The sequence below is a fragment of the Melospiza melodia genome, chromosome 2 (assembly GCF_035770615.1).
Source record: "Melospiza melodia melodia isolate bMelMel2 chromosome 2, bMelMel2.pri, whole genome shotgun sequence".
Taxonomy (NCBI): Eukaryota; Metazoa; Chordata; class Aves; order Passeriformes; family Passerellidae; genus Melospiza; species Melospiza melodia.
Window position 1 is genome coordinate 75,674,703 of NC_086195.1, and position 24,094 is coordinate 75,698,796.

Sequence of the window (24,094 nt, forward strand, 5' to 3'; positions counted from 1 at the left end):
TTTTTTTAAAGCTCAATGTTGTGCTGCTGGTAAACTGAAGAGCATTTTAGTACATATATACTGCACCTGGGCACAGCACATCAGGTCAAGTGAGGTTATCTCCATCAATTACCAGCTTTATTGCTGGCAGATTCAAAAAGCAGGCCATGGGTCTTTCTGTGATAATGGAAAATTGATGATATTTCATATTGTAAACATTCATTATTTTCCAGGTGCGATGGGGGAATATGAACCAAAAATTGAAGTCCATTTTCCTTACACAGTTACAGCTGCAAGGGGAACTACTGTTAAGATGGAGTGTTTTGCACTTGGAAAGTAAGTAAAGATTCTTTCTAATTAGATATCATTGTTCATTAAGATGAGACATGCCTGAATTGTGGTTTCATTATTTTGCTGGAATTTTTTTTACAGACAGTCCTTACTGCATTCTCAAAATAACCAATTGAGTAAGCAGCTAATTATGAACTCCCTGTCCAGCCATTTCTGTGGTCAGGAATTCAGTCAGGTTAACAGTGTCTCTGTCAAAATGAAAAGTACCAATCAAATAAACAAAAAGCAGAAAGGCTTTTTAATTGAAAGTTTTACCAGACTCACACCCATTCATTCACAGGGATACTATAAATCAGTAAATTAGAGTTTGTCCTGTAAAAATGTTGTCTTTGGAGAATAAGCAAACATTCGTAGAGTTTTCTTCCCTCCCCCATATTAATGATTCATACACATAGCTAAGAGCGCAATGTCCTGATCATGTCCTAACACACTTTGTGGCATCTCCCACTCTATAGTTTCTGCCTGACCTAATAGTACCAGTACAGAATGGGTGTTTGCTATTCATGTCAAGGGGTTTTTACATGTTTGTGTGTAAAAGAGTTTAGGGAGAGAAAGGTAAGAGAAACTGAAACTAAAATTACTTCTATACAGTATTGAGATTACAGAATATAGGATGAAAATGATAAGATTTCAGTTTTGTGGTGGCAGCTACTATTAGTTACTCAAGTTACTATTGTGATTGTTCCCAAGAGTAAGGATGGCAATGTTAGTATACAGACAGACAGAACTGAGTCATTTCTAGTGATTCAAAGAGATTCTTTCTTCTTGACATATATGCTGCTAAAAACAGATGTTCTTTCAATGATATTTCTCTAGAGACATTTTAAAAATTGTAATGGGTCGGGTTCTTTCCAAAATACCTCATCAAATTCTGCGTGGTGTGTTGAAAACAAACTCACTGTATTGAATTCTTTTCAGCTCCTTTTCAAAATGATGTTCTTTCGGACATCTTCTCCCTAGTCTCCAAAGTTATGCTGGTAAATATCATATACCCTGCTTGCTTTTATAGTTCATAGCTTATCAAAAAACAGGCAAACTTCTTACAGCCAGGTCTTGATTGAAAAATAAGGGAAGGATTTGTCTTTGTAAATCCTTTGGAGGAATGTCACAAAACAGTCTGAGAAATACTATATCTTGCATACCATTTCTTCTTATTTACCTAAGGAGGAACAAAACATAGGAGATTAGGAGTTTTAGGACAATAGTCTGTTTTGCTGAGAATCATTCCTCCAGGTTGTTCAGCAGGTCTGGTTTTCCACAGTGACTTTTCAAAGCCTGTCTCTACTACCTGAGAGGGCTTTTGAATGTTTTATAGCCATTTTGATCTTTACGTGTCACTGGTCACTGGATTTTTTCTACTCAGATTTTTCTCTTAACAGTTTCTAATTACTGAGTGGATGATATATGTCTGAAAATTACTTCCTTCTTGCTGTTTTTTCATGTTTGACCAATACTGAGATGCTCTCAATGTTCAGGTCAACAGAAATTATACACACATAATTGAAGAGAAATTCTGACAAAGTTTTTCAGTTTTATCTATTTAGGTTCAGTGAATTTGATGAAGAAACAGGACATAGCCAAACCTGTCCAAACAAAATCTGGGAGACCACAGCCCACATGGAGGGAGCCTATAGCAACAGCAGCTTCTGCAAATTCAGTCCCAACATAAATGTAAGCAGTAGTTTAGAAAAAAAATGTGAGACAAGAATTTTGGTAGAGTAGAACACAAGTCTTTTGTTTTAGATAGTAAAAATAAGAACGAAGGACAAGAAAGCAATAAATGGAGTGATTCCCTGAGATGCTGAAATAAATGAGGAACAGAGGCTGATTGCTCCAGGCCCTCTCCTGTCAGAAACACTGCCAAGTCAATAGTTGGCAATGAGGCCCTTTTAGACTCTAGGCTACGGTTGAAGAAGTAACCAACATATTACTTTTTATTTTCCTCATTTTGCTGGAATTAAATTACAGTTGCTGACAGATTACAAGTCAACTTCCCAGTGAAAAGGAGGTATGACACACATTGTCCTCTGCAACCATCACTGAAAGGCAAGAAACAGACCTAGTGATACATTTCACCTTGAGCACCATGAGATTTAGTAAACTCTCTCAAAAAGATTCAATCACTATTTAAAAAGGAAGGTGAAGATTACAGGAAGGACTTTGATTAGGTTATTTCATTTTTTTTACTTGGTGCTAATCTTTAATAAACAAAAAAATCAAGACCACCTTAATGACCAAGGAATTTAAGGTTACCTAATAAGACCCCATTTACTGCTGAAGTAATGGGCAGTTATTTTTACCATGCACATTCCTTATCTTCTTTTCCCAGCCATTAATGCACAATCAAATCAGCTGAGCTGAAATTGCTTTCAATTTGATATGGGAATAATTACATGAATGACATTTCAGGCACCATTTGAAACCTGGAGGCTGAGGTGAGACGTAGAAATGCATCAAATTTCCTCTTCATTTTCATAATTTTCTTTTTTTGTCCCCATTCCTTTTTCCTAATGCCTTGTAGAGGTTGTTGCTTTTTACCTTGCCATAGGTCCCATTTGCTAAACTGAAACAACAACTAATTTGGCCCTTTTTTATTTAGTATTCAAACTTGATATTTTGAATTCATATTGAAAACAACCCTGGGTTTATTACAGTCTTAAAACCAATGTGCTGCTGGTTTTCTCCTGCTTTAATTTAACTGTCTGAAAAACTCTGCTCTCTCCACTGTAATGACAAATGTTCCAGTGAGATTTCCTGAAACAGGCATTTGGCAAATATTCCAGCAAGATCCTTGTCTTCAGTTACAGATTAATGATTTATTAATAATGTTTATTTAGCACTGTCAGTCACTATGGCTGAAAGAATTGAAGCTCTGAAGCTTTTGTCTTCAAACTAAAGTCAAATATCTTAATTGCTTGACAGAGATAAATTTTCTGAGAAGGATTTTATTCTGACCCAAGCAATATGTAGCTGATTCAGTTACAAGTGAAAATATTGTTACTGATGCCACTTACAAACAGACTTTGTAGCTGCTAAAAAATTCAAAGCAATGCAGGAGTGAAATGTCTCAAGATTGTCTAATTTGCACTAGATAGAGATTCTTATCATGAGCATCAGTCATTGTCTAAGCAATCACTGCATAAATCAGTGATTTACTGCTGAGATTTAACAAGACATGAAAAACAGAGGAGCCAAACAAAATTTACTGCATATACATCAGAGTGTGCATATTGCAATTAGTGGCCTTTTTTGCTGGATATATATGCTGGCCCAAGGCTGCTTTTTATAGACATATTCACTGCCACATCTACACAACAACTTATGTTTCTGTGATGTCTATATTTGATATATATGTACCTATATATAGTATATAGGTATGTTTTCTGCCACCCATTTAAATATGTGATTTCTATTATAAATATTTGAATTTTCTTTGTTCCCTAACAAATCAGGGGATCATATATTTAAAAAAACTTGTTAAAAATCCACCGGCAATAACAAGGTATTAATATTTTCCATTTATTTTTAGCTTTCCACCATAGCAAAAATACTTCTTTTTAATTTGCAGAATCGCTACATCCTGGTTAGTATTTACAGAAAATGTTGTTAAAATAAATAATTGAAAAGAAAAAGAAAAAAATCTGAATGGAAGAATTCAAAATATCTAAATTAATAAAATTAGTTCTAAACAACAATATGTTAATGTTTGCTTTTGAGTGACAGCTTTCACTGCTTGTGTCTTCTCTTATTTAAAAAAACAAGCTAATTATTTGTAAAACTAATAAATGAGCTAGTGGATAATGAGGTTTCTGTTTGTAGTCCACATAATCCTAATTTTTTATGTCCATTTCAGTGTCAGACCTTAGATTTCTTATGTAAATCAGGAAGACAGATAACTTTGTTCTGCAGAGAAGTTCTGGTGGAGAAGATATCATTTTCCTAGCTGACACTTTTGCACAAGTTACAGCATTCTTGGCTTTTCCTGCTCCAGAAATGCAACTTTTCAGACACTGCCTTCTGTGACAGCAGGTTGCCATTTTAATTTTCTCACGTGTTTCTGATTTTGCTTTCAGGAGCATATAGAGGCTACTGGTCCATTCTTTAATTTCTTTTTTCATGTATTTTTTTCAAAGAAATAATTCTGATGCTTTTGTTTAGCTGCTCATTAGAAAGAGAGGAAATTAATGCTGTTGATATGCAAAAGAACTCTAAATTCCATCCCCACTATATGACTCATTCATTAATGAGGCACTTCGGTGACAGCCATCCAAGCATGCTTCAGCTCTTCCTTACTTATGTCATAAGTACTTTTAGCACTATTATTTTAAATACAGGACTCAAAGGCAGGAAATGATAGAAACATGGTTTTTGTTTTGAAACCTCAAAATGAACGTTTTCATAGTTTGAGAAATGATACAGGACTGGTTTGTGCAAGTTGGCATGAAAAGCTGTAAGTTCCTGCCCTCTTCAACGAGCCCAGACCCTTGGCCGCAGAGGAAAGCAAGAAGAGTGCAAGTGTCAGAAACATCTTTATTTTTTTCCCTTTATTATTCTTTCCGGCATATAACCCTAGGTTGTCTTCTTGCTTTTATATGAATAATTATACTCAAACTCTTTCACACAGATATTTAAATTTTAAACTGTGTATTATAAACACACCCTACCTGACCCTCACACTTCAGCTTTTTCCTCAGTGCATTTTTGTTTGTGCATTACACCAGACTTCTACTTTATTTTCCATATAAAAGTCACATTTCATTGGTTTTCTGGCTCTGTCAGAAAAAAAGAATTGAATTTGTATTATGATAGTGCCAGCAGCCAATTTTGAGTGAGTAATCATATTTTATTTCTCATTAAAACAAATTACAAGATCTGGGGTATTGAAGTACTTGTAGGTTACCAGAGTTTTCAATCTTTGCTCTTAAAATAAGGGCTGTATAGACTGCCAAAAGGATTGTTTTGCTAAAAACAAACAAACAAAAAAAGTTTATGCATCCCTTTATTTATACTATAGTTATTTTTAAACCATATAGATCAACACAGATATTTGAATCAAAAGCATCAATAAACAACAGTGTTGACAGGCAATTTTTCTTATGACTCATTGACTTGTTTTTCTGCATTTTTGAGAGACTATTTTATGCTTATGCCATTTCTGTACAATAGTAACATACACATCATATACCAACATTCTCTTTAAATATTAAGTTATTTCACTTTGACAATGTCAAAACTATGTTTTTGATTTGACATATACTTAGTTAATGATAAGAATAAATTAAAAATATTTATTTATTTTTGTTACTGAAGTAAAATGAGGCAGATTTGATAGAGTGTTGTTCATTTTGTCATATTTAATGTTGCCTTAATAATTCTATTGTTAACTTTGTTTGGAAGGGATTTATAGCTCAGCTGTAAACAATCATCCCATATGTAGTAGGGCTTGCAAGAACTCAGCTGAAAGTCCTTTTAAAAATCTTCCTTTCTAAATGAAATGAAATAAAAAGAAGGTGAAGCTATATATATTTAAGTCATACAAATTAATGAAATTTATGATTTTAATCTAAGAAGCATTCAAAAATGTTCTATTGAAATCATGAACTCTGAATTGATTCAAATTAATAAATGTCTCAAAGTTTTAAATCCATTAAATATAGTAGTTTTGTTACCTTCTGTTCCTGATTTCCTTTTACTAGACTTTTCTAATTTTTCTAATTGATCTTAAGCTTTTATTAGAAATGCTATTATTTGTTTCATGGCACTACGAACATTTTCATTGCAGGCTATATACCTGTTGTGGATGCACCACCCTGGAAGTGTTTAAGACAAGGTTGGATGGGGCTCTGAGCAAACTGGTCTTGAGGAAGGTGTCCCTGCCCATGCCAGTGGGGCTGGAACTCAATAATTTTTGTTTCCTTCCAACTCAAACAATTCCATTAATCTGTGTAGGGAGAGCTTACTACAAATTTTTCAATATGTGGAAATAAAGGCAGAGTGTTTGGATAAGTCAGTATAATACCTAAGCAAAGATCAGAGCGGCCAAATAAAAGGTCTTTATGCTCTGGTGAAGAGCATTTGATTGCAACTGTGGAGAATTGCATGAAGTTTCTGAAGAAGTTATTTTTTGCTGGTGTGGCTCATTAAGCCAATGACAGGGTAATGGCTGTGAAGCAGTTTTCTAGATATTGCAAACATTTTTGCAGGTACAAAAAGACAGGCTTTGCAAATCCACATTTTAAAGGGCTGTTTCAGTGAGATCTAGAAAATAACGTAATGATGAAGAGAACAATTTCAGAAAAGAGGGCTAAAGACACCCACGAATGAATCTTTGGTCAGAGGTTTCATAGTACCTGATTCCTTTTTTTCCTTCACATTATTATATGAGATTTTTGGAGGAATGAGATTATTATATCGGCCACATGATTATATGAGATTTTTGGAGGAACAAGAAATTGATAAACAGTAGTATTATAATGAGTCACAGATCCAGGTTGCACACTTCTCCATCTAACACGTGCAGTTACCCATCTGGTCTCTACACACAAGGGAGCAGAAGATTCCAGCATTGCACCATTGTTTCCTAACTTCAAGGGACTGACTTTAACCCTCTCTGCTCTTCAAATCTGTGAAATAAGGCTTTTTACTTTCAGATCACCAGTTAAAACTGTCAGCCAAGTCTTGCACATATTTCTCCTTGACTTCTGTCCTCTAGTTGTCTTATCTTGGCAAATCCAGTATTACCTACTGGTCTTGAATATTTCCACACAGGTCTCCCAAGATTCTTCCCCCAGATCTGGCAGAAGGCATCTCCTTTTATGAACTGTCAAGAGAACCAGATAAAATGCTCCTGTAATCAGACCCCTTCCCAGTAATCTAGAAATCCTCTCATGAGGATTTCTATTCTGGGATCAGACTATTTTCTAACCTAAGTCTTCTTGTTATCAGCATGAATCCACATCTTGCTTCAGCTCTGGTGTGGTGCTAAACAGTAGCAGAGCTAGTGTGCTGGTGATACTCAAAATTAGCCTCTGTTAACTGCACTACACTGAAACCCAGGGCATTGACATGAGTGAGCAGTCAAGGCAGCAAGCAGCAGATGAGTATTAGTGGACATAGTCCTGGGAACACGCTTCACTGGCGTGTATAGATATATGCATACATACATGCGTACAAAATAAAAAAGAGCAACATCTGGGATATAAATCAGGCTTCATTGCTTTTAGAGCTAAGTATGACAGTTCTGTTGTCAATGTATTTGGGATATTTCAGCAGATCTGTGCTTTTATCCCTGAGGATGAGCTGTCTTTTCCTTGGACAATTGTATGAAGCTTCTCGGGGAGTGCGTGTCTCTTTGCTAAGGATTCTGATAGCTCATGGAATAGCCATTCAGCCATGGAAGTTGCTTAGTTGTTGTCTTTTGGAAAATATTAATCTACTTGTGCTTTTCCATGAGCACTGAACAGTCCTTTCCTGTTCCCACAGAAACACCTTTGATATTAAAGGTAACCTGGCATTAAGTAAGTCATTCTAGGTGCTATACATCCAATTCATTGTTGGAACTTGGATTGAATTATTTAGTCGTTTTCCTACATATAGCAGAATTGCTATGGGAACAAGGCATGCTAATAATTTAACATTTTCAAGCCTCAAGCTAATTCACATTGTAAAAGCCCACAGGTAGTAATTTACCATCAAAACCAAGGTTTAGCATGATGTTCTATTTTCCCTCTACAGACCACAGAGACATGAAATGTTTGTTTTCTCTTTTTAAAACAGAGAAACCATGCCATAGAGTATTAATCTGATTTCATTATTTGCCCAAAATGAAACTGCGTGATAGATCCAAAAATCTATATAGAAATACCTAAATTCCATAGGACAAAAAAATCATGTTACTTCACACCAGTTCTCTCTACTTCAAAATATTTTATTAATCCTATCAGATGCCAGATCTGGAAGCTGTGGAAACCACTTTTAAATTTTATTGATAACAAAATACTTGCAAGAAGGAAATAAATACTCTCTGCAGAACATTTGTCAATGTTATAAATAAGGGTTTCTTTTCCCCTCAAGATAAGGTTTTGATGAGAGGATATCTCATCTTTTTAAATGCAGACATGGCATCTTCAAGTTGAGTTTGTTTATATGACAAAAATAGATCCAGGATTCTCTTTCTTTTTTTTTTTTTTTCGCTTTGATAGCACATATTTTTTATATCAAATAAATATTTCTAAGACTTTCATCAATTTCAAGTTCATTTTCAGCTCATGCTGAATAAGTATTTGTGTTATAAGGTACGAGAGCCAGACTGGATTTTGTTCCTGATTTTCAGGCTGGATTTGTTTCTGTTTTCTTCTAAGTGGACTTGTTCTTAAATAGACTTTGTAATACTGTTACAGATATAGCAATCATTCATAGCAATGTAATAAAGATTTTTCAGTAAATCTCAAGTAGCACTCCCAGGCCTCATTCTGCCTCACTCTAAACCTAAAATTTAAATTTGATGTAATTTGCTGTATGGCATAATGGAAGTAGGAGAAAAACATACCCAACTAAGTCCCTGTCAGCAGAATGTCATTCTTGAAGAGGCAATATTACCAATCCCTTTTCTTTCTCTCTCAGAACCCTCGAAGAAAATTTATAAATTTGCTAAAATCTGTGTTCAGTAACTTGCGCAACTTTGCAGCTTTACTGTAGGTTTAAGGATGGAGGAGCATTTTTTTTTATTGTTATTCCAAAATTGCTATCCAGAAGCATATGTGTAGACTTTCTCTCTGTGTCAGTCTGAGAGGATCAGAAGGAAATGAATTCTAGGATTTCTCAGGAGAAGGTCACCAGAGTTACCACTGTTATGTTTCCCTTAAGGATTTGCCACAAAGAAATAAATGAATATGGTACTGTGGCACAAGAGCCTTAAATGCAGCTTTTCTGGAAATCATCACACTCATTGTCTTCAAACTCTGTGTCTGATCAGCAGGTTCAAAGCCATCTTGCACTCTTCAGACATGCTAGATTTTTGTTCACATTTGCATCCTCATTGATGGTATGTTACAATCTTTTTGGACTCATTGCAACTAGTCTTCCTCATCTTCTGCACACATACGCTGGTCATACCTGTACAGCAGAGTCAGGACATCCTAGATCAATGTGCTAGCTAAAGAAAATCTGCCTAGGCAAAATTTAGAAGAGAGAAAATGATGCAAAATTTCAATTATAAAATAACACAAGGCAAATAAACAGAGTTCTATTGCAGTATTGTGGCCCTGAAGATCTGTATGAACACCTGCCAAATATGTCATCTTTTCAAAGAAATTTTCTGCTTCAAAGCATTATCTCTTAAAATCATGAATTCTTCAGGTATTATCCCTTTTAGTAAAACAGCAGGTATCATTTATGTCTTTTGCTTTTCAGATTGTTTCAGATTACTCTTCTCAACAGCCTTGACCACAGGCTGGTGATAATCTACCTGTTAGGTCTTTAATATTTTTAGAATAATGTCCACTTCAGAATGCCCCCAGACACATGCTGAGGTAGAGTGTGATACAGAGACTAGAAAAAATGGTTACTGAATGGCTGACGAAAAGCAGAGGTGATTTCCATCATTTTTAACAGACACAATGGCTCATTACCTCCTCAATCCCACCACAGAAATGCCATCCACAATCCTGGGATGGCAGGAATATAATATGGAGTTTTGCAATGAGGACAACAACACTGAATACATAGGAGATATTCAGCTCTTTCTTATTAAATTTTTACCTGTGCTGCTGTCATTTAATCAAGACTAAACATCATTACCTAACTTTTAAATGCAAACCCAAAAGGTTGTGGAATAGCTTTTCCACTGTCTTGACTATTTGTCAAGCCAAGATCTTTGCCTGTTGTGGTCTTGTTTGATTACACATTCATTTGTTCATGATTAACTCAAATTTAAGAATTTGGAAAAACATTTAAATCACCAAAATTGTTGATTATATCATCTAACTTAGGGTATGGACAGCTACATTATCTAAATTTAGCTGTTGAATAGTTAAGTGTGAAGATTGAGACATCAGTTTAGTCTCTGATCAACCAGTAAAGAGGAACTCTGGAGTATAATTCACTGCAAATAATGAACCATTATGGAAAATGAATCATCTTTATGCATGGCACTATTTTAGATGCTAGAGATGCTCTAACATGCCATAACTTAAAGTGTGAAGAAAATGCTGTGTAGCTGGATATGCAGCCAAGCAGGCACTGTCCTTGCTCTGTGCCATAAAGAACAAGCTAATAGTGGTGATAAGTTGTGGCATGCCCACATTAATACATGACACTCATATATGCAATAGATATTTTCAGCACAGTCATGGGCATCTGTTGAAGAGACTTGAAGACCTGGACTTGTTCCTGTACACTGTCTTCAAGATCATCATCATTTGCTTCTATTCTCTTTTAATTTTTGAATCACCATACTCACGGCTGCTGTATTTCATGCATTTGAGTTCTAACTATATTTTAAAAACCAAATGAATGGAAAAGTGGTTATTATGTCTCATAAAACTCTGAACAGATTTATATGGGACATTCTAAAGGTAGACGTCCATGGTTGATAGCCATTCCTGAAATCCTCAACATTTTAACCCTCATAATTATCCTATAATAATGAAAGATATTTAATACAGTTGCAAGACAGGAAGATGTAAGAAAGAAAAGGTTTTTTTCCTAGTCCCCGTTGGCAAGCAGAGGTTTACAGGATATATTATGATGTGCACCTGTGGGTTTGAAGACACAGCTCAGAACAGTGATGCATGGTAAAGAGAAATTGTGTGGAGCAGAATTGAAATTACTGCAGTAGATAAAATATTTCAAATTATCACATCAATCTGTACCAACCAAGTACAGAAAAAGTAATCTATGCATTCCTATTTTAAATATTCTTGAAATCCTAGAGCTCAGATCCAAGGAAAGGATATTTTAAATTTCAGACATTATTCCTATTTCTGCCTCTCCCCTTTCCCAAAATAAACATGGACTTTAGGTATGTCATAAAATTCTGTCACATATGAAATTGGCAGGAAGAAGAACCGCTTCAAATAATTTTTAAAACGTTTTTATTTCTATGTTTTATTGAAAATTGTGAAGCATTCCAACTAATTCAACAGTACTCATCCCAAATAATACACTGCTGAAAACCAACTCTCACAATCTCTTGTAAATGCAAAGGTAAAATTATGACTCATATTTTCTTCAAACTCAAAGTGTGCAAGCCCACAGTGATTTCTATCTCAGTTACCAGGGACCACTTATGTTTTTTATTTCAACCTAGAATAATGACAAGTTTAAAGATGGTATTTCTGAAATCAAGTAGCGTTTTTCTTGGTGGTACTAGGACTTAACAATAGTATTCAGATTATTTTTTTTTCCAAAAATGAGGAGAAATCTTGTCTTTAAACTCAACTGAAGCTCAAATAAATTTATTCACAGGAGTTGAATGTAGCTGTTGTGACAATAAACAAGGAAACTGTATTCCCATAAATATCTGCTGGGACCAAAATAAAAATGGGTTATATTGGTTATAAGATTTAGTAATTATCCATATTACATTAAACTCATATTAATGCTAGAAATAATTCTTCAGTTACTCTATTTTTCAAAATGCTGCAGATCATTTGAAAAGATTGAAAACATGCATATGTTTTTGGTTTTTTATGGTGAACTTCAGCAGTTTTCTAGAACAGTCATACAGTTTTATTCTTTCACATTCTCACTCATATGTTTCATTTCATTCTCACAGAAGTCACAGAGGAGAGATAGGTATAGATATATTTTATTTCAGATGTAAAATTCATGTCACTTGTGAGTTATGCAAGGAAAATAAGCTTCATTAAACAGAACTACAAGTTTTCTGCAAATACTGATTTGCAATATGGGAGTACTTTCCTTTGAAATCATTAAATCTGCTCAGCTAAAGTAACTTTTTCTCCTTGGAAATTTCCACTTACTACCTCATACTGATGAAGAAATAACTGAATTGTTTTAAAATATGCTTCCTTATGAACCAGACAACCAGTTTCCTCTGTGTTTGCCATGTTATACACATTTACTTGCTGCAAGAAACACAAAAGCAAATTTTAAAAAATTTGTTAAATGTAAATTAAAGGAATGTTTCCAAATACAGGAATTTCAGAATAATCTCATAGCAGCTTAATGAGACAATTTTCATTGTTTATAAGCTCTTGAATTTTTCTCAGAAATATACATTACCAAAAAAATCCTTCCATTAATACTATTCAGCAGAACCCATTTTCCTCCATGACAATAGAGAAAAAGTATTTTTGTCACTGATTTTCCTGGAAGCAAGGCTGAAGGCCAAATAACTATCAAAAGGCAGCAAGCATGACACCCTTAAGGTGCCAAATAAAATATATCTGCACGCTCATTTCAGTCATAAAGCAGCAGTTGCTGAGTCTTATTACACTGTACCAACATAAAGAATTCCTGTTCCTACTGTGGACTTGTGATAAATAATGATCAGTTAGACTCTTATATGTCCATGGTGGATGTTTTGCAGCCAGAAATCATGACACAATTATATTCCATATAAAAAGAGGACTAGCATACAAGGAGTTAACCCTTTAGGCCGAATGTAAAACAGAAAACTTGCACAATCTCCACAAGTCACTCAAGAAAGAGTCTAAATTCAAATATCAGAATAAATTGTGCAATAAGAAATTAACTATGAGAGCTAAGGAAGGGAGAGAAGAAACTAAGATTATTTGTACTACGTCTGATACTGACATACAGATATTAAAATATAGCAAATAAAATGTGTAGTTAAGGATGTGAAAGGGATAACATAACTGGTGGGACTAAGAAAGTTTTACTAGTGCATCAGAAAAAAATACCCTTCATATTTAAAACTTAACATGTTGAAGTACTTTAATCAGATAGGAATGGGAAGTTCTTTTGGTCTTTAACTGAAAAGTATGTAAAATAACTTCTTATAAGAAACAAACTTTATAAATCAGAACTATACAATCTGTAGAAGAGCCCTCAAACCAAACCCAAAGACACCAAACCCAAGACACCAAAATTTGAAATTGGCCATCAAGAAATTAATTTAAGGTTAAAAATGAGAAAGATGCAAAGTTTCTATGGTGATAGTGGGAAAAAAAAAAAAAAAAAAGAGGTCTTATGATCCACACCTATCACATGATACAAAAACATTTATAAAAAGAAAAATATATACATAACTGGAGTGCTAGAGAGAAGAGACCAGCCAGTTTTGCCTAGCAAGGAGAAACAAAAAGTATTCCATCCAGGTATTTCTTCTGTGGTGGATAATGATAAAAGATCATTTTGCAATAATAACAAGATATTGCAGGAATCACATGCCAGAGATGAATACATACACATTCACAGTAAAGTTCATTTTGTCAGGTTAATTAATCAGTGCAGCAAACTGATATGAAAAATAATTATTTTCTCTTTCTGGTATATTAAAATGAATTTCATATTGGACTATGTGTTGGTTTTGTAAGGTAATGATGTTAATAGGCTCAATAAAATTCAGTGGCACTCAGGAGTTAAAATTAGACAAATCTTCTGATAATCAGGTACAAGTTTGGGAATTGTCTTAATCTCTATAATATACTAGAATTTTAGAATTTGGAGCATCTTCTCTGCAAGTTAGAATACGACTACTGTGATTCACATTACTGCATGTGATACTAACTGCTTGAAGAATAACCAGAACTTGCTTGTCACATGCTTATTTTTGTGCCTCAAACTGGATGCCCTGAAATATTAAGAGAAAGGTGATATTCTTAATGAAACTCCCTACATTTGTAGCAAGTGAAAGTCAGCAAATGATGACAGCAATTCATAGCAGTTTTGAATATAAGCTAAATAAATTTGAACTATTATGAAGTGCTTTTCCTCATCAAAATTGCCACAAGGTCCTGTGTTTATATCTAAAGTTAGACTTGAAATAAATACAAAATGTGTCTTTCAAAAGTTCAGTTTTGCTATGGCGTCCTCCATGCTTCTTGTGGAGTACCTGAAACAGCCCACTTTTCAGTGAACAATCAAATATTTTTTATTAACAGTTCTATATTTTTCCCTCTTAAATACCTGCCATATTTAGAAAAATGTATGTCTGTACCATAAGGCCCACTGGGTGCACAATGGCTGATGAGTTTTTGAGCTAAAAAGAAAATTTTATTAGTACAAACACTATTTAAGGCATTTTTTCCCCAAATATGAATGTAAATGATCCAGGGTCCTCACAGACCACTTTGGAACAGCAAGTTGCAGTGAAAAACCCTTCTGCTGCCACAAGCAAGAGTGTAATGCTATGAGACAGTGACAGGAACAGCAGTGCCATTAACATGTCTTGTCATACAACCATTTTTGCAATTTGAATAATATTGTAAGAAAAATGTCTCCAAACCTGTGGTCACTTAAATTTACCCAAAAAAGAAATTCCTCACCTAGACAGATATTTTTATTGATTGATCTGAACTGCAGTTTCATTACAGGAGAATTGGGATGTTTTGGAATTTTCTAAGTTCATCCAAGTTTTGAAGTTGTTTTCGTTGACTTATGGAGTGGCAGCATTCAGGAGGAAAGCACAGAGTCCTAAAGAAACTCTAGAGAGGGTGATTTCAAGTGATTTATTTTATCTCGGTAAAAACAGCCTCCCCTGTGGATGAAAGAGACAAATTCCAGGTAGCAATCCATTTATTAAGGATTCCCTATAGAAAGTGAACTAGATCAACCATTACAGGAACCTTAATTGTGATTATGCTTTATTGCTACTTAGATTATTAAGTGTTTAAACTACCAGATAACAGAATCTATATTCTCAATAGTGGAAGAGTGTTAACATTAATTTTGCTAAATATTTCAGCCCTGTTCCAACAATCTCTTGGAGGAAAGTTAATGGTCATAATCCAAGTAAAGCCCGCCTGAGAAAATCCCAAGCTGTGCTTGAAATACCTAATGTGCAGCTCGAGGACTCAGGAATGTATGAATGTAAGGCTGAAAACTCTCGTGGAAGAAATGTCTTCAGAGGACAGCTACAAGTCTACAGTAAGTGGAACTGCACCCAGCATTGTCCTGAAATGCTTTGTCCACACTTAAGGCTTTGGTCACATGTGAAGCATTCCAAGGTTCAGCAGAAACAAGATACCTTGATATATAGAGTATACACCTTATATCAACAATAGTTTTGAATTAAGGTATATATTATTATTCCTTAATATTGCATTAAGGTTTGAAACATAAATAATGTTGACTTCTTTGAAGAATTGACTTAAATATAATTTCATATGGGATTTGTGGTTATTTTTTAAATTAAACATAGAGCTATAATTTTGAAAGTCTATTTCTTTTCGTTAGGATATTACAATGACAAGCAACCTGAACATGAATTATTTGTCAGAAAACAATGCTGTAAATGTTTTAAGATCATTAACATGTTTTTATTAACATTTTACCTGTGCCACGCTTGGGTGCTGATCTTTGTCAAGTTCATTGTACTGGAATGAGAACTTAAGATGGATTTGTTTCTTCCAGAAAATTTTCAAGGCATGCACAATTTCCAAAAGTTCTGATCTTCACAAAGTGAAGCAAAAAAAAAAATTTTGAATATAAATAAAAGACTAAGTCATGCATCAGATTGAAAATAAAAAGGGAACCCTGAAAATAAAAGTATTTGACAAACCCTATGAATTCTATATTATACTGTTACTGCATTCTAGGGTCCAGAAACAAAAATCTATGTATTACATACCATGAATTAAAGTTTGGCAAATATCACATGTAAGCTTGAGTCCCACTACTTTTTATCAATTTAAACCACACTACCTTGTATCATTCCATGAACCCTACAACCTTAAATGCTTGGCAGAAGACTTAAAGGTCCTCTGTGTGAGGTTATGCAACAGATCTTTCAAATGGAATTGTTTTCTGTCTTCAAAGATCCCAGCCAGTAGAATTCCAAATGCTGCAGTTTAGATAGAAATGTCTATGGAGTTTCTCCTCTTAATTTTCTTTTTATTTTCCTGATTTCAGCCCGTGGCTCCTAATGCCTTCTCCCCATCAGTAAATATAAAGAATTCTCTGTCTTTGTTACACACTTTCATCAAATAACTCTAGACCAGGATAGTATATTTCGTTTATTTTCCACATATGTCAATATTTTCAGGACCCTAATCAATTTTCTGTCTCCTCTGGCTTTCCAATGTCTTTATCTTAACTCAGTTGATTTTAGTGAGTTACAGCATATCTCTGAATCATGCTTCCTTCCTTGCTTTTGATTCTCATCTCTCAGGAGACCAGGGGAGTCTTTTTTCTTCAATTTTTTGTATTTACTGGAAAAATTATGTGATGGTTAAGATGACAGTCTGTGCATTTAATTCCAGATTTTCCATCTTGCACTTGCAGCAAAGTTTTTATAAGACTTTTGCTGAAAATAACAGTCAAAAAAAGCCCAGCACCTACTCTATGCCTCCTACAATGACAATACTCCACTGATATTTCTCAAATTCTTGCTAAAAATTACTTCCATGAAAATATAGCAGCTCCTGCCAGGCACCTGAGGGCCAGGGGAATTTAGCAGCTCGTCTTTCTCTACAATGTTTCTTAAAATATAAGAAATTCAGGAAATTTAATTTGAGTTATAAGATGTATCCCATACATACACTTCCTACCTGTTTTTTAGAGCTGTGAAACTACTAGATGCCAAAGCAGTGTATGAAAGTGTTATAATTATCACTGCTTCCCTCTTTCACAGTTAAAAGACTATAAAATGTGCTCTTCAAGAGAGAAGGTAAGATGCTATAAAATGAAATTATATTTCTTCAAGGGCACCATGCAGGTCTGTGGCATAAAATGACAGCAAACATGATAGAGTGTTCTACACAACTCTTTCATCTCTCATAAGCCTTTTGCTCTGAGCAGAAATAAAGCTGTTACTCAAATCCATGGAATACATTTACAATGTTAGTTTTGTTGTATTATGTGTAGATAGAAATATTAATTTTTCATTCTCTACTGTTGTCTAAATTATATTTTTATAGTCTCTGCCTTTAAGGGATAAAGCACAAATTTAGCTCATTGGGGTTTTGTTTTGCAATAATTCAGTACAATTTCTTTAACACTTTAGGAAGAGAGTTCATATTTTCTTATTCCTCTATCAACAGATACGTGAGACTAGTAGATTAAGTTTCACCTATCTGCATCAGCAGGCAGCAAGGTCAGAACAGGTTACAGAGGGCTTTCAGACAGACAGTACCAGCAGTGACCTCCAATACAGCAGGACAAGAAGCACAGGCTTTACTACAATCCCATAGGTGCCTTTTCTTGGCCTCAAGATAAAATACTCCCCATGGAGCCACTCTCAGCCTTCAGTGCTCATGGAGAGAGCATCAGTGTGTCACCGGCCTACAAACCTTGGCTACTCTTTCCAGAGGTGTGAGAGGGCTTGTGTGAGAAGGCTTCTACGCAAAATTGAGCAAAATATTACTTCACAAAACACTCAATTTCCTCTGCTGACAGCTGGTGTTGCAGGATTCGGGGGCATTATCTGAAACGGCCTTTTCAGCTGTACCTTTTGTTCATAACAACAGTCAACATGAATTATTTAACTGTAAGCTCACTGTCTTTCCACTGACATCTTATTCCTCCAGGTGGCAATGATTACTTTGGCTCAGAAATTCAGATGTGGGCCGTCATTTCTGTACCAGGGGTTTCTTGTAAAATTTCCGAGCAGTCTGTAGGACCAGCTGTGTCATGCTGCGGTCTCACAATTTGCATATCTCTGTAGGAATTCACTCGCTGTCTGTTTGAATCTTCTTCATCCTGTCAGTTGCATCTGATCTGGGTCACCACAGAGCATTTTGGAGAAAGCCCAGAACACCCAGTCTGCCTGTCTAGTCACATTTAATCACAAACTAGTGATTTCTTGCTTCTTACCTGCTGCTGCAGTCCAGATACACCATGACTGCCTGATGGAGCTGACAATTTGGATGTTGTTCAGAAAGCACTGTTTCGGATGCTGACAACTTCAGATTATTGTAGTCTCAGCACTTAGTGGAAATTCAGCCGTAGGCATTAACAACATAATTTTTACAATGCCAGGAATCCTCTTATGCATTACAACCTATTTTGAGAGGTGTGATTTTCCCCCAAGTGATCTGCTCATCCTGTAGGTTTCTGGGAAATTTTATTCAAGCTCAAGTTGATTAATAGAAGAGAGCACAAAAACTAAAACATGAGTGGATAAATTTGCCATTAGCCTTTTCCTTTCTCCTCAAATTCTTGCTAACAGCATTTTCCCAATGGTAAGCGCTGGTATGACCAATTCCTGCTCCCGTCTAACTCTTAACTTTTTGGGTTTTTTTCTATGTTTCCTACTCAATACTGCCAGGATCAGCAGGGGATGGTGATGTGAAGCAATTATAAAAACACGTTTTTGGCTGTTTTTCTTTTGGCTGTATATCAGTTCCCTCATTCTGCACATAGCAGTGCCTTCCTGGCAGCTGAAGGGAAGGCTCACCATAACACAAGAGTGGAACAAGCACCTGACAGCAGGAATATTCTGTAATGCAGTGTAACTGACCATACTGATTTTAAAATCTATTTTAATTACTTCCCTATAAAAACTGAACAGGAAAAAGTTTCACTCCTGCCACTACACGTTAGTCCCACACAGTAAAACTGGCAAGAGAAGAGATTTTGTAGTCAAAAAAGTAAATTAGTTTTAAATTTTCTATCTTGATTTTCTCACTTATCTTTCTTAATATGCTTCTTCTGCTTAACTCTTCCCAATTAATCTCATATACAGGAAAATATATTTTTTTTCTTCCCAAACTCTGTATTCATTCAATTTTAGAACATTATTTTAAATTATTTGTCTATGTAAAATTTTGTGTTAATTTTTGTCTCAGACAAAAAGTGCTTAAAATTTTGAGAAATAATCTAAATTTTCTTCACCTTAATTTCATTCTACATAGACAATTTAAAAATCTGCCTGTAAGCTTGCAGATTTATTTCAAATTTATGTTTACAAAACATAAACATTCTGATATCCTTGAATAAACAAGTGCAGAAATGCAGCATAAAATAAATCATGGATTGGATGGATGTATCTCAGAAACACTGGATAGAGCTCTGGCACAGCACTCATAAAGACTATTGAACACTAAAATGCAAAATCCTTCTCTTCTCACAGTCAACCCAAAGCTCTTCACTGGACAGATTAAAAAACAACCAGACATCTTTTTTTCCCAAGAAGAGTGTTGCATTTATAAGAAAAAAAAAAGGACTTGTTACTTTTGAAATCTGGCTAAATTTTCTAATTAAAATAAAGTGTGATTATGGAATGAAGTTTTCTTTTCATACACATATATCAGGGTTATGTTAAAAAAAAGACCCAAAAATGTTACATTGAGTAAGAGGTTGTACATTCAGTTAAATGCTTCAACTTTAAAAGTACTGGTAGGATTTTAGAACAAGGGTTAAGATTTTATGGGGAGTGACCCTTGCTAACAAGCAGAGAGGGAATTCTCTGTGATAAAGTAAGGAGTACATAGAGAGAAATAGATGCCAAAAAGTGATGAACAGTATTTCTCTCAATCATGCTTTTAGCTCTATTCCAGATACATCAACCTATTACTTTGCTACTGTATTCTCAGAGGGGTGGGAATCTTGCCTTCACTGATGGCAAGTTCAACAGCTTGAAAAATGTGACTCCAAAGGCCACTTAGGCTATGAGGAGAAAATTCAGAGTAGAAATACCTCCACTAATGGAAAAAGGTTGTTCTGACCAATCAGTCATGCCACTGTGATTTGCAAGTTTGTAGTTTCAGAAGAAAACCTGTGGCACAATTTTTTTGGCAAGACAGACACAGACAAAGGGTAGGGAACCGCAGTTCTGAAGAGGACAAGTCTGCATGCAGGCTTGGGGCAGCTTTGTTTCAGTGTAAAAATGTGCATACCCTTTTCTGCACACTCAAATTCATGATGAGATAAACTCAAAATAGAAATGTGACACTATACATGTGTTGGATCAAATAGTAAAATTTACAGAAAATCAAAATAATGAAAATAAGTAAATATAAATAGGAACAGCTTAGTTCCTCCTTGAAACTGCATGATTTTATGGTACCACTGGCTGTCTTTTATTACTTTTTTGCTACACATTTAACTGTCTCATCTTCCAGAATCATATTAATGTAGTTATTTTCAAAGGAAACAATTTATTCTCAGCATGCTTCCTTTGCATATTGAAGCACTCAAAATGAGAACATCAACTATACAATACAATTAAATTATATTTTTAGGACAACGGAGAACAAATAAACAGGGTCTCCCAAAACCTATTTCTTCTGCAGATTTTTGTGGATCCTTTATTATAACTTCAGAAAGAAGAAATTCAGCACAGCAGAGCACATGTAGAGGATTTCATGCATTGTCTTGACTGTAATAAGAGGAATAAGGAAGCAGAAGTTTTTTGTCTTGGGTTTGGGAGTGGGGCTGGGTCAATCTCTCTGTTTTCTTCTACCAAAAAGGAAGTGTGTGATACTTCTTCTAATATTTCTAGCTTCTGACAGATGTCTGGTCTGGGACTCTAAAGCAGACTATTACCTGCTTAGGAATGATAGACACCTCATTCACTTTCTTTATCATCCATGCACAGGATGTAAGCTAGAAGCAGTTAGTCACCTGTCATGCCTTTTCATGTCTTCTCATGTCTTTGATTGATGACCAGTCAAATTTCAGCTAGATTCAAAGATTTATTTTTAAACTCAATTCCACATGTTTGAGTACATTATCAGTCGTCTGTCATAACAAAGCAGAGACTTTGTTATGACAGATCTGGGCTTCTGTTCACACCATGCAGAATTTTACATCCCTTTAGCTGTGCCTTTTAGCTATTTATTCTTTATGATTTGGAAAAACAACAAAAAACAACAACAAAAATCCCAAACCAGCATTTGATATCCTTAAGTTAATTATTGTCATCCATCACCCTCTGAGTTATACAAAGTGATATGGCTACAGTATGAAACCCAAAAGCTGACTTTTAAGCATACATTTTTATTTCTGTATATCAATGCTTGGTTTCTCACTGAGTCATATAATGTTTTCCAAATTATAAGATCCTATAAATAGCTATCTGATTGACTGCCACATTAAAGTTCTACTCTGAAAAACATATTCCTTGTTTTTGGATGGACTATTTCATGAAATTAGGTACTAGTGATCACATATTCAACTATTAACGGTCTGCCTTTATATAAAGACTGTTTTAAGATTGATTTACTGTGTAACATGCTCCTGGTGGATGACGGAAATCTCCTGGGTTTTGTGCTTAAATACATTAAAAGCTTTTTCTCACTTGAAACATGAATTAAACTTAGGACACTTTAACAAAAATATATGCAAATGCCTTACCAAATACCCAATCACTCCTAGCTAAATAAATAGTGATTTCCTTGTAAACTGAGAAAAGTACATGAAACACAACCTATGGCAATTAACCTCCTTATCACAATTCAACTATCCTAAGTCTTGAGAATCATTAAATGTTCTATCGTGACTACCAAACCTTTGTCTTAAATTCAGGAATAATGAACCCAATAATATATAGTACTACAATTTAATCCATTGGACTTTATTAAATCAGGCAGGTTTCTATTGTTGGTTATGTGACTGCTTACTACCTGGTAGCATTACAGCATTTCCTTTAAAGTTTGGAGTTTGTTAATTTTATTACCATCTCTTTTGATCTGGGCCTTTTTTATTTTTTAGTGTACTTTTTTTCTGAGAGTAATATAAGTCTTGCAAAGATCATTAATTTAAGCTTTTTAATTGATTAGGTCTTTGCACATCAGCTAGAGACTTACCGCTTTATAATCTTTGAGTCTAAAATGGCAATTTTTCCTTGCAGCCTACCCTCACTGGGTGGAGAAGCTCAACGACACCCAGCTAGACAGTGGAGAGCAGCTGCGATGGGAATGCAAGGCCACTGGAAAGCCAAGGCCCACTTATCGCTGGCTGAGAAATGGAGCTCCTCTCTGGCCACAGGTACACTGCACAAGGAGCCACCTCTATGCTGGGTGCTTCTCCTTTCATTCAGATCAAGTCAGTTAAAGAAAGCATAGAAAAGTTCTTCAGAAATTACTGCTTGGTTAACACAAAAAGTGTGATGACCATTGCATTTTCAACTCAATCTGTTCTCTGATAGTAACAGAATTTATCATGAAGATCATTAGAACGGTTTGTGCAAGAAAGTGTTTTACTACAATCACCTGATATATTTTAGAATTAGACATAAATTAATTTTTTTTTCTTTTAAAAGACCACTGATGGATGGCATGGTCTGTCTTTTATTTCACATTTTTCTGTTTCTCTCAATGCATCATCAAAGAATCATCCCACATCATGTGGATTTTTTTGCTTAATACCTTTCAATTTTATAGTCTCAAATTATTTAGAGTAACGAAAAGTTTTGTAAATTTACTTAATCTATTTTTCCAGATTAAAATAGAGCTAGTTGTTTCATTCTGGGAGAAAATGTCTATATTTGCAAATAAATTAACAAAATGGATTTATGAATATAAAAGATGTAATGTCTTCCTTTTCAGCAAATGTCCCTTCTATCTATCTGGGAACATCAACCAATTATGCAAACAACCAGAAAAGAAACATATAAACAGTTTACTTTTGAAGCTGTGAGGCATTGAAAATAAGGTTACTCTATTCATTTCTGCCTTTTTATATGGAGCTATTAGTGCTGAAATAGAAACAATTTAAATATCTCTACTTTTGGTTCTCTGATTTTCCAAACCATTACTTTCTCCAGGCTCTGAAATTTCAAACTGAATTTTACTTTGAGCTGGGTGAGGGCTTACAACAAAGTGAATTTTTATCACAGTTTCCTTTGCATTCCCAAACAATTTATGCCTTATCAATTTTAACTTACAACAACTGTTACAATGAAACTTAGAGTTGTTTTATAGTAGTTCAAATTATTCATACTATAGCTTCATTAAATATTCCCTTCCATAAACAGTTATTGATGTCCCTTCTCTTCCAGTTTTGGTAATTATTTTCTGCTAGTTGGCCTTTCAAATTAGAAATTTGTACTAATGATGAAAGTAATTGGACCCTTTAGTTCTTACTTATGCAAGCAATCTTTCATATATCTCCTTTTATGAAAATAGCACCATTACTGAGACCAAAACATTTACTATCTATTTGAAGATCATCAGACACATTACATCCACAAATTATTTCTTGCCTCCTTAAAGTTCCCAGGATGAGCTGCTTTTAAAAATTATGTAAGGGTAACAGCAAACAAACAAATAAACAGAATAAAGGAAGCTTTGAATATAATTAATTGATCTGAAAATATTTACTGTCAAATATTTTCTGACTTTTTGTTCTTGTAATTTTTTGTATAACAAGATAAAGGTAAGCCCAAGGAAACTTGTTTCTGTTGCTTCACCTTAAGCTAACAACACAGCAGTTTTCCAATTCCTTTTTGCTTTTATAGAATAATTTTTAATGTTTTTTAATTCTATTACAGAGCAGGATTGAGATGATTAATGGTGTTCTGATGATCCATAGTGTGAATGTCTCAGATGCTGGAATGTATCAGTGCTTAGCAGAAAATAAGTATGGTACAATTTATGCCAGTGCTGAGCTGAAGGTTTTAGGTGAGTATTTGGAAAAGAATAACTTTCTTTTCTCCCCTTTTGAGAATTCATTC

The 24,094-nt window shown here is 34.7% G+C and overlaps 1 protein-coding gene across 4 annotated transcripts in view; it reads left to right on the plus strand.

Moving 5' to 3' along the window:
* Window positions 1-24,094, plus strand: part of CNTN5 (contactin 5) — a 611,453-nt gene that overhangs the window by 465,592 nt on the left and 121,767 nt on the right. For all 4 annotated transcript variants that reach the window (XM_063148896.1, XM_063148898.1, XM_063148895.1 and 1 more), the window contains 4 exons: window positions 213-315; window positions 15,224-15,405; window positions 22,271-22,407; window positions 23,912-24,041. In XM_063148896.1, coding sequence (XP_063004966.1) covers window positions 213-315; window positions 15,224-15,405; window positions 22,271-22,407; window positions 23,912-24,041 — 552 coding nt within the window. The remainder of the gene's footprint in view (window positions 1-212; window positions 316-15,223; window positions 15,406-22,270; window positions 22,408-23,911; window positions 24,042-24,094) is intronic.